The 12,337-nt window shown below is 38.0% G+C and overlaps 1 protein-coding gene across 2 annotated transcripts in view; it reads right to left on the bottom strand.

The window, feature by feature from the left end:
* LOC137266359 (anaphase-promoting complex subunit 4-like) overlaps positions 1-12,337 on the bottom strand; it is a 146,314-nt gene that overhangs the window by 126,535 nt on the left and 7,442 nt on the right. The window contains exons 2-6 of one of the 2 annotated variants that reach the window (XM_067801846.1): positions 7,238-7,372; positions 6,986-7,085; positions 6,309-6,516; positions 5,922-5,948; positions 5,328-5,337 (exon numbers count right to left, since the gene is read on the bottom strand). In XM_067801846.1, coding sequence (XP_067657947.1) covers positions 5,328-5,337; positions 5,922-5,948; positions 6,309-6,516; positions 6,986-7,085; positions 7,238-7,372 — 480 coding nt within the window. Of the gene's footprint in view, positions 1-5,292; positions 5,338-5,921; positions 5,949-6,308; positions 6,517-6,985; positions 7,086-7,237; positions 7,373-12,337 lie in introns of both variants that reach the window. The other variant, XM_067801847.1, reaches the window with a different exon arrangement.

Below are 12,337 nucleotides of genomic sequence, written 5' to 3'. Positions count from 1 at the left end.
AAATGAAGGAGGCAGGAACATAGGAACGAAGAAAGATTGTGAGGTAAAGGAAGGAAGAAAGAAGAATATGGAAGATGATAGTGCAGGTGGGAGGGAAAACAAGCATGGAAAGGAAGGAAGAAAGTAGAATGTGGAAAGAGGGTGGAATATAAAGGGGAAGGTAGGAAGAAAGAAGAATGTGGAAGATGACAGTGCAGGTGGGAGGGATAACAAGCATGGAAAGGAAGGAAGAAAGTAGAATGTGGAAAGAGGGTGGAATATAAAGGGGAAGGTAGGAAGAAAGAAGAATATGGAAGATGATAGTGCAGGTGGGAGGGAAAACAAGCATGGAAAGGAAGGAAGAAAGTAGAATGTGGAAAGAGGGTGGAATATAAAGGGGAAGGTAGGAAGAAAGAAGAATGTGGAAGATGACAGTGCAGATGGGAGGGATAACAAGCATGGAAAGGAAGGAAGAAAGTAGAATATGAGCAGATGGTAGAAGGAGGTAAAGTTGGGGGAGGTGGGGAAGGTAGGAGGGAAGACAAAATTAATGAAAGTTGGGGGAAAAAGAAAGATGTGACAGCTGGGAGAGAAGAGGCAAGGTTCACATGAGGAACATTGTAAGATGGAGGCACTGAGCACTGTCAAAACCAAGCATGATTACTCCACCTACATAATACATAATAGAAATGTAGGTACTCCTAAGCTTGAAGCCTGCTTGCAATAAAAAAGTTTCATGTCTCTCAGACATCCCATGCCTGGGGTGTTTTATGCCCTACTGGATGCAAGCAAATGTATAATGCGTCTAGCACATCACAAGTACATCACAAGCAGATGAGGGCATTTTTAGAGGATATAATTAAACAAAGATGACAAAAAATCTTGGCTCAATTCTGTTAATCCTTTCAGTCTGCTTCTTGGCATGTCCCCAGGGTAAATGGCAGACATATTTATTGTTGAAACATGTTCAGTGAAGGCTGATTACTGTTTAGGTCCATCATGTCAATAAATCGCATGTTTTTACTTCAAAATCTGAAATATCCTTTGACAACGCACAAAATTTCCATATAATCACTTCAGTGTAAATACAATAATATGGAATAGAAATAAAAAGTAAAGCAGTGAAGTGATATGACGTGAGTGATATATAGTAATATTACTCATTTTCGCCCACGCTTATTTTCACACAGCCATTTTCAATCCCGAAATCTATAAGAATTTATAACATGTGACATCACCTGGATCTTGTTTACAAACAAGCATCATACTGCTTCTTCTCAAGCAGCAAAATGCTGAGGGTCAATGTACAAAAGTTGAGTTATCAAAACAATTTGCAAAATGTAAGATTTTTTAACAGAGATCATTAAAACATAAACTGTTGCAAACTAAGCATTGAAACAGTGTTAGATGAGTCAAATTTCCAAGTGACAGTTCGTCTGCCACCTCAATTCAAGGTTATTAATTTCACATTGTGATAGGGTATTCCCCAACAGTATGTTGTGCACGACATGAATAGCTAATCAATAAGGTGAATGAAGATAAGTGACGTCTCTCTAAAGTATCATGGCAGCTTTGAGTCCTCCAAAATGAATGGAATCAACTTTCTTTACATTTTCCAACACAATAATCAATGATAAGGAAATAAATACATCATATTAACTAGTAGGTATAATCAAATGCTCATTCTCTTATTGGTCTTCATTTCATAAGCACTTGTTCCTTATCTGAGCAAAAAACAGTAAACCCAGGATATTTCATAAAAGAAACTTGTACATTATCAAACATCAGCAGAAGTCAATACATTCCATCAGAAGTCAATACATCCATTATAAGTCAATACATCCATTATAAGTTAATACATTCATCATAAGTCAATACATCCCACTGTAAGTCAATACATCCAGCACAAGTCAATACATCCCAGCATAAGTCAATACATCCAGCATAAGTCAATACATCCCATTGTAAGTCAATACATTCCATCATAAGCCAATACATCCCAGCATAAGTCAATACATCCAACATAAGTCAATACATTCCATCATAAATCAATACATTCCATCATAAGTCAATACATCCCACTGTAAGTCAATACATTCCATCATAAATCAATACATCCAGCATAAGTCAATACATCCCACTGTAACCAATACATCCCATCATAAGTCAATACATCCAGCATAAGTCAATATATCCCACTGTAAGTCAATACATTCCAACATAAGCCAATACATCCCAGCATAAGTCAATACATCCATCATAAGTCAATACATCCCACTGTAAGTCAATACATTCCAACATAAGCCAAAACATCCAGCATAAGCCAAAACATCCTAACATAAGTCAATACTTCACTTCATAAGTCAATACTTCACGGCATAAGTCAATACATCCCATTGTAACGAAGTCAATACACCCTAGCATAAAGCCCGGAGTAATTCAGTTTATTCCTATATACATTAACATGTCCTATCATGTCAATACATCCCATCATAGCACAACAAATCCCAGTCAATGCCTCCAGCCTAAGTCAATAGATCTCAGCTTGACTTGTACATCCAGGCATATGTCAATACGTCAAATCCCATATAGCCCACGCTAGTAATGTGAATGCTTGAAAATATAGTAAATACATTTCTTGATCACAATGCACCCAAAATTGTTAACAGTAGACTGAACTTTCAGAATTCAAGAAATTTTACGTTAAAACAAATTCAACATATGCAAAGAAAAAACTCCATGCCACTAAAAGCCGAATAGTCAAGAGTTTAACCTTTATTGCTGAGTTCATGTGTATTGATCGTAACCCTGACAACTGTCAAACTGTTGGCATTCAAGGGTGTGGACTGTCAGAGTAGGATTAGGTCCCAACAACACAAAACAACACTTACAGTAGCAGCAGATGTTGTTTACATAAGAACTCACACTGACACCTCACAATGTGTTGTTGCAGCAAACATATGGTTAGCTGAATGCCCGGAACACATGGTGTTCTAAAACACACACACCCGATCAAGGGTGAGGTGCTACCACCTGATGTATTGCAATAAACATTGATTAACTGAGTTTATATACTAGGACATGAATAACATGTTTATTACTTGTTTGCATAAAAGTCCCTCAAACTGGGAAAACGAATAACAATTAACTAGTCATAACTGACAAAGAGTGAGTTTTGATGAAATTCCTACCACTCTCCTTCACTGTTCCACAACCTCGCCCCAAAATGGTCCAAAGAACATAGTATTGATACAGCAGCTATCACAAAACAATCCATCTTCACTACGTCCAATAACAACTATCCGCATACCACAACACCCTTCACAATAATTATTACCTTTTTAATGAGTTTTTAAGAACATTTTGGAATCGAAAATTTGTAAAACAGTGAGTGAGGATGTTTAGTCTTATGCTGCATTTAGCAATATTCCAGCAATTTTACAGCTGGGAACATCAGATATGGGCTTCATAAATTGTCCCTGTGTGAGGAATTGCATGCATATTGTCAGTGTTAAAGAGCTTTAAGCGCTACTCAATGTAAAACAAGAAAAGGAAGGAGACTTTGTTACAAGCAAGAAACGTTAAAGTCTTCTGTATTCTGGTCATTCAAATAAAACACCCTAACTGATGGGTGGAAGGTACATCTGCCAAGACAAATAAACATTTCAACCTGCTGCATTGGTAACTGTATTGACAAAAATCATCAAGGTTAACTTTTCACAGATACACCAAACCAAACAAACTATGCAGTTTTTGTGTTCCCCAACAGGCTGCAGATATGGGGTAGCAGTGTTGATTGTTCCCATTGTTCTAGGTGTGGGAGATTACAGGTGTGGACACAGATCACTGCCAGGCAGGTATGGGGGTAATTAGTGGGTGTTGATCTCTGACACTTGCTGGGTGGGAGGGGGGTTATCTGTGGGGAAACAATCTGCCACTGGCACACTTCAGGAGTGTGGTGTGGTGTGGTGTGGTGTGTGGTGTGGTGTGGTGTGGTGTGGTGTGGTGTGGTGTGGTGTGGTGTGGTGTGGTGTGGTGTGGTGTGGTGTGTGGGGGTATGTGGCGTAGGTGTGGTGTGGCAAATATTTTTGAAACACTACTGTCACTAGTATCTGTCTTCATCAAAGATGTATCTGGACTTGCTCAATCAAAAACATTTCGGCCAAAGTCTGCCAAAAATGTCTGTGAAAAGTCCCATGTAATACATTTCATAAAATAAAATTTCATGGAAATACCTGAATGCAATCAAATAGTGCAGTGTTAAAGTACCTCTACAAATGAAGACAGTAAGAAGAAATAAATCAAATAATCCTTTTTCTTGAATCTGATAAATGCATCCTCTGTGAGGTGGAATGCAGACTGGGACCAATTAAACCATAGACTGACACAAAATTACATACTACAAACTCCACTGGCCTGCTGTGAAAGGAGTTATTACACACATGTGAAGATACTGTATAACCTTGTTTGAAACAGCCTCGACAACATTCTTCTGATTAATTAAGTCACATCCTGCAACCTTCGCCACCCATATGCTCCATCTCTTAAAAAAATCCATCAACACACTAATTTGCAAATTGATTAAACTGATTGAAGGAATCTGCAATAAACTCCATGAACAGCTTTCAATTTTCAGATTCCTCAAGATCTAACAAAGTCCGGCCATATAACATGGATGAAATCACTTAATCCTATGACAGGGTATGACACAACACCAGACCTAGAAGAGCAGACAATCCAATGATCAATAATATGAACATCGATCTGCGCTATTGGGAACTGATGAGATGTGTCAACCAAGTCAACAAGCCTGACAACCCGATCTCGTTAGTCACCTCTAACGAAATGCACAGTCGCCTTTCATGGCAAGCATGGGTTGCTGAGGGCCTGTTCTACCCTGGACCTTCACGGGTCGCTGAAACAAGGAAGAAACATAGGTTTTAATTGCTATATTTACAGACCACAACTTCCTGCATACCAAGTATTGCCTGAAAGTAGAGTTTTGATGAGTTAAAAACATATGAACTGCCTTAAACCCTTTTCCAATCAGTGACTTCGTTTAAAATTGTATAAGCAATTATTTCTTAAACTATACGACAATAATCGTTTACACTGTACAAATTTGTTTTATAATGCAGCAGCTAGTTCATGTGTAAAGAATACTGTCCAATAGCAAGGAATATTCTGCAAAATTTAGTTTAGAACAGTTGCCTGAATTAAGTGGCTATACTTGCAATAGTCAGTCTAAACTTTTCATTGGAAGTATATATAAGCATAATGTTTATTAAAGAACATCATTCATCATTGACTTACTCTTTCTGATCCTTGAGTCTTTTGCTGTCTTCTACATTTTCTTCTCTGAAAATATATGTCTGTGTTATCACAACAACCAAATAATGAATATAAATAATACAATGTCTGGTTGCCCTCACAACCAGATCATACATCATACATCGCCTGGTCACCATCACGAATAGGAATATGCATCACCTCGTTGCCATCACAACAAGCTTATACATTACCAGGTTGTCATCACAGTCAGATCATACATCACCTGGTTGCCATAACAACCAGATGATACATTACCTGGTTGCCATGAAACCACATCATACATCACCACGTCGCCATCACAACCACATCATATATCACCTGGTCCCAATGACAACCAGACCATACATCACCTGGTTGCCATGACAACCAGATCGCACATCACCTGGCTGCCATGAAAACCAAATCATACATCACCTTGTTGCCATCACAATCACATACATCACCTGGTCTCACACGAATATCATACATTAAAATATCAATACTTTGTTAATTTGCTGTTCCATGACACACTCAGCAATATTCCAGCAAAACGTAAGTGGTCTGTAAAAAATTTAATTTGTCAAACATCACGCAAGTCACGGCCTTCATAAGTATAAGTATAATGTACTTACTGTTGTCCTTTAGATAATGTCCCATAGCTGAAAAATATTACACTTGCATTTATTATTGCTGATAAAAATCTTTCCAATACTGAATTATCAATGAACCCATCTAAGTGAGGAAAATGTGACCAAATGGATTAAGCTACGCAATCAGAGGCTAAAGTCGCCAAGCTATGGAGCTGCTTTTCAAACCAATAGAAAAATATCCAGGCTTTTCATTCCCACACAGAAACATCCTTTGAAAAACGTGCAAAGTATGTCAATTTCATTGCCTGGCTAAAGGACATTTGACAGATTTGATATAAAGAATGAGTGAGTGAGTATGGTTTTGCCAACAGATATCAAAAGACCAATGACAATCTATGTGTTCATTTACCTAGCAACTGTATGAATCACCTTTTGTTAAGTGGTTGTAATTTGGGCAGGTAATCTGCAGAACTGTCCTCGGGGTAGGGTTCTGCTGTCCATTCTGCTCCGTCTGTAAACACCTGCGATATCCAGGTCATACTGGTTACCTCCCCTTCCACTGTCATCGTGTGAAGGACTTCTGCGTTCTCCACGTCACACAGCTTCAGCTGGCCAGACTTGTACCCAACTGCCAACACTGCAAAGACATACTCCAGTACAGAATAGATGAACTTACAGTTTGACAGCACATCTTTGGAGTTCTGCAATATTCAGCAAAATGCTCACTAAAAGTTTTTTTGTTTGGTACTTAACCATCAGACAGCAAATAGTCCAGCTATAATGTAGCAGTCTGTAAATGATCGAGAGTGGACCAGACAATCCAGTGATGGACATCATAAGCAATGATCTACACAGTTGTTTTACAATAATGTGTCAAATGAAGTCAGCGACCTTGACCAACTGATCCCGTTTGTCACCTTTTACAACAAGCATAGGTTGGTGACGACCAGTTCTACCCTGGATCTTTATTGGTCTGACATAGAAAATTCAACATCAAGCTGACAGTCCTTATCATGTGTATCCGCCAACAAATCATGTGCATGCATGTGACTACATATATTTTTATGGTTTGAATACACTTATCACATTTCAAAACCAGGCCTGACCTTTGCCATCTGGTCTCCATGCAAGTCCTCCAATTGTTTCCCCCTCACCAGGGGGTGCTAATGTCCACACTTTCTGCCATGAAAGCCGATGCAGAATCACCTGAACAGTAAAACATTTTCATAAACACTCTTGACAACACTTTGACAAGAAATATTGTGATTCCAACGCATTCCTTTGGATTACAAGAGAAAACAGTAATATGTTATCAAAATTCCATCAGTATTAGTTTTACCAGAGACTCTTCTGCTCACCTCCCCTTGAATATTAGCAAGTGCCACCAGGTCAATACGAGGAGACCAGACCATGTGACAGATTTCGTTAGACACATGCTTCTCATCTACTTGACGAAAGGCTTCTTCAGACATGTTGTAATGATTGTTATTAATCTGAAATAAATAAAAACTAAAAGAAATAAACATAGGGATCAGGCCTATGTGAGTGAGAGTTGTTTTTCATGCCTTTTTTAGCAAGGGCAACACCTGTTATGGGGTTCTTGTATTAAAGACTTATATCAAAAATACATGACTTAAATCTATGCCAGTCTTTCATTAGTTACAGACACCTATTCACACAGAAGCATCCAACAGCATTGTCGGTTGTCATGGAAATGTTTTCTGCTGTGATGTGTTATGTTTGTATCCACGAAAAATGTATTTGAGTTTCACTGTCTGTCTTGAGTGAGTGAGGGACGCCCCATTTAGCAATATTCCAGCAATATCACGGTGGGAAACACCAGAAACAGGATTCACACTATGTACCCATGTGGGGAATCAAACCCGGATCTTCAGCATAATGAGCCAACACTTTAACTACTAGGCTACCCCACCATCTCCTCTCTGTCTTAAATTCCAAATTCCTGCCCTGCACACATATATTACTAAATTTATGTTGACTGATTTTAGAGAAAGGTTGTGATATCTCCACAAACGCTAATTTCCTATTTAACATTCAATCAGTTTTATATTTTAGGGAGAGCAAGCTCATCACGCCGAATGCCCAGGTTCAATTCCCTATATGGGTATATCGTGTGAAGCCATTTCTGGTGCCCCTGCTGTGATGTTGCTGGAACACTGCTAAAAGCAGCACTCAATCAACTGTATGATATCAAACATAGATGTTTAAAGTGTTCTTTCATCACTCCCAAAACCTGAGTTTGATTCCCCATATGGGTATTATGTCATGTGTTTCACATCTTGTGCCCAACACAGTAATCTTCTTGGAATATGGCTGAAAGCAACTAAACCCAATTAAATCCCATATTCCCACTCCTCTACATAGTCAGAAAATCAATATATCCAGCTTCATTTCATTGGTCACAACATTTGTGGTGTTTTTTTTCAAGTGAAATATTGGAAATATTTGTAACAATCATCATTTTTTTCATTCTTGTAAGACCTTCATATTTTTAATGAAACACAATTCCAAAACGCAAAGCATGCTAGATAGCATTTACACAAACCTTGGATAAATTCTAAACTGCTACAACCTACACCATTGCTTGCTAGAAACACAAAATGAAAAGTATTTTAATCATGTGGTCCACCCATAGCCGTATTACTGGTAATAAATGTTCCCAAAAGGCTAAGTATTAAGCAGATTGAGGCTGATTATGTCAATCACAAGATTGTCTGGTCAAGGCTTGTCTCTTTATTCGTAACAAGATAATTTGCATATTGCATAAATATGGCTTCATTTGGTATGCAACATGCAGACACAAACCATTACTCTTTGTCCACTATGCAGGGCCAGAAACATTTATACCAATACCCACCAACAAAAATCTAGAATATGTAACAAGTCTAGATTACCACAGTTTCTTCAAATGAAGAAAGACTCTGAGCTCCATTAATTACACTTCATGATAAATTATTATTAGAAACCATTATTTAGAAATTGTTGGGGTTTTTTTCTGAAACTGTATTTTTTTCTGTAAAATATATTCATTTCAGAGGCTTTACCATTTTCAAAACCAAACATTCATTCAAAGCAAACCACCTGTACTGAAACCAAATTTATTTCAAACTGTCCTCAATTACATTTCATTCATCAATGATACACTTCAGTTTGAGACTAAGGATTGCATGAAGTTTCTGCACAATGCCAATATTTCACAGGCATCATCACCCAAGGCAATCAAAGGACAGCAGGACCACTCCCTGAAACTATGGACAACAAATCTACCATGTCCAGACCAATCTATCTCTCCTTACTGTATCAGAATAATGGCTATTTGCATTCAGCTATGTACCAATATTGCATTGAAAGAGAAAGTGCCCTTTATATCTGAATCAGTCTGCACTATGAAGTGACCGGATCCAGAGATAAATGGCCATTAACACTCAGATTAAAACATTCAGGGAACAGAAAGCATTTATCACCAACGTGGTTTAATTGCGGGGAAATGTTCAGAATGTCTTACCCTCCATTTCCACCAAACAGATGGGGGTAGTGTGGACATATGGTCCCTTTAGTCATTTGTACACTGCGTGAGTGAGAGAGCTGGGTGAGTGAGTGAGTGAGTGAATGAGTGAGTGGGGTTTGACACTAGCTTGAACAGTATTCCTATGATGTCACAGGAATGTAGCATCACTTGATCCTGGTGGCATCTGTTCACTAACTAACAATCACTATCAATCATTGTATGGCTGCAGTATTGCAAATGCAATGTAAAATGTTAACTCACTCACTCACAAACCAACATAGTGCATTGTGGTAAAGGGAGATCAGTTTATTATTACTTTATGTGGAGGGATTAACCTTGAGTCTTGTACTTGAAGGTCCCTCAGACTCCTGCTTTTAATTTCAGGGGCCCTGACTACAAAATTTGGGTCCCAGCCACTTAAATATTACTATTAATACTATGTTGTGATATTGTTGTAATTCACTTAGTGTTATTGCATTGTCTGTCATGGTCATCACATTGTGAGAGTGATTGAAATGCAAATGATACCACAGACCAGCTAGCAGCACACTCAGTGTTAACTTATTTTTTATAAAATGTATTTGAACTCTCTGCTTCCTTGTGGATGCACTTATCAATTTTGTTGCATTTGTTGCCATTTTTTGTGCACATAGGATGCAGGAATTCCCCTAAATACCTGTAAGGGTATAGTGATATCCCAGCCCAGACTTGCTGTGGCCAGTCATATATATGCTTGTTCAGTTAGACACCATCCTGCAGTTTTAGCTCCTCACTCAAATACAACCAACCTGTCTCCTAACTCCATGCACCTAACATGACAACGACAATGACCAAATCAAGTTTTCGGGCGGTTTAGAAATATTCCTTCAACATCATTGCGGAGGATGCAAGAATTGGGCACACACTGGTCTACCCATTAGAAGAACTGAACCCAGGACTTTGGTGTGTTGACTGAATACAATAACCATGACACTACCCTCCCACTCCTGTTACTGTTAAATGAGTGAGTGATTTAGTTTAGTTTTATGTCGAACTCAGCAATATTCCAGCTATATGGCAGTGGTCTCTAAATAATCGAGTCTGGACCACACAATCCAGTAATCAACAGCATGAGCATCGATCTGCGCGGAACCAATGACGTGTCAACCAAGTCAGTGAGCCTTAATGATTTGGTATTTGATACTAAATCTTTCACAAGTTTAATGAAAATGGTATTTCACGGAAGAAAGTTTAGAATTCTGTTTACTACTCTCCAACACAAATTGATAGAAACTGTGGATACACTACCTGCAGTGTGTGGACTCTCAGCTTTCTGCGAGTCAAGCAAGGTCTAGTAAAATTGCGAGTGTGAATCATTATGACTTCTCATGTCTAACGGTATTACACTAGTGTAATATTGCTGTAAAAATATTACACTGTAGTATCTTCCACTGGCATGTAATAAAAACATTTTGTACATAGGCATAAGGACTTTTAAAATTAAAAATTAGACAAAACTTTCATAATCACTAAATTTCAATTTCAACATAAGATTGGAAAAAAACACAAAACATTCCATCTGTAAAACCGTTTCACGAGAAAGTGGTATCTCTGCAAAGAAAAGTTAACAAACAAGATACCTTTGTAAACTAAGTCATCATTATAAATTGGACACTTCGGACAAAGTACACAACACAAACTTTACAATTAAAGGTTTCACTGAAAATACATAGTTCAATAAAATCATTTACTGATATGTATCTAATTCAAAGTAATCACTTCCAAAACTATATATACAGTGACCTCCAGATTAACTCAACAAGTCAAAAAAAAGAAGAAAGATGGTCTCTTAAATCAATGTACTTTAACCTATTACATTGCTTGCTCTTACTATTAAATGGGGGCTACACAGTACAGAACCCTGCACTTATTTCAAAATGTTTGTAAATGCTAGCCCATAAACTAGACTGAATCTAATGACATCGAGCCTGACACTATCACAAAAATGGATTCCAAAATGTGAGAAAAATAACTAAATGTCCACCATTTGCATTCAGTGGCCTGCCAATAAAAAAATAAAACTGTTACCTTTCTTACAGAAAATAACAAGTCCCGACAAAATATTCCAGCATTTAAACTGACTCAAACTGAACCCTGAAAAAATTATGGCCTCATTAAGAACATAAAGAGCAAAGCATTACCAACAGTAATCATGTTCACCATCTTAAAGAGACACATTTTGAATCATCATTTTCATCAGAACAGCCAACAATGGCAAATAATGGCATAGGATTTGCCCGTAATGGCCAGCAAGTTGGGATGATTTCAAACGGCCAGTCCAAAGACATTACATCCACTATCACGCTTGAATCAAAACCAGACATTCTTATTTACCTTTTCCAAACACATCACAGAAAACTGAAATGAATCGGCTTCATAATAGAAGGCAGAAAATCAGGAAGTTCTATTCACTTCATTAAAAGCCCTCAATTGCTTTGATGACCAAAGGGGGAAGATTTTACAGCTACAGTCACATGACTAGGAGGAGCTGGACTTAATCCTGGTCAGTTCTACATGTCTTTGATCAGCTGATGTAATGGTCACTATCTGGTCCTGATTTCAAACACTGCTCACTTTTCAATGGGCTATTATTTTCTCCCAAATGGATGACAAAAATAAGCTGGCATCATAAACATTTATGTCCTGTGTTAAGCCTGAGCTGGTCAGCGTAAGAATCAGGTTGCACAATATTATGTACAGTTTATTGGTTTATAGAGAGCAGTGAGTGGATGGCCAACACATTTTCAGTTTGTAATTCACAGTTGGAAAAGTGGTAAAAGTCACGAAATGACATTCTGGAAAGAACCATCAACTGATTTGCTACCTGATCACATAAACTTAAACGCCAGCGAGCAGATTACATAACTTGAATGAGCAGAAGCTAATATTG

Source organism: Haliotis asinina, chromosome 15, assembly GCF_037392515.1.
Source record: "Haliotis asinina isolate JCU_RB_2024 chromosome 15, JCU_Hal_asi_v2, whole genome shotgun sequence".
Lineage (NCBI taxonomy): Eukaryota > Metazoa > Mollusca > Gastropoda > Lepetellida > Haliotidae > Haliotis > Haliotis asinina.
This window is presented reverse-complemented; position numbering and strand designations above follow the sequence as displayed.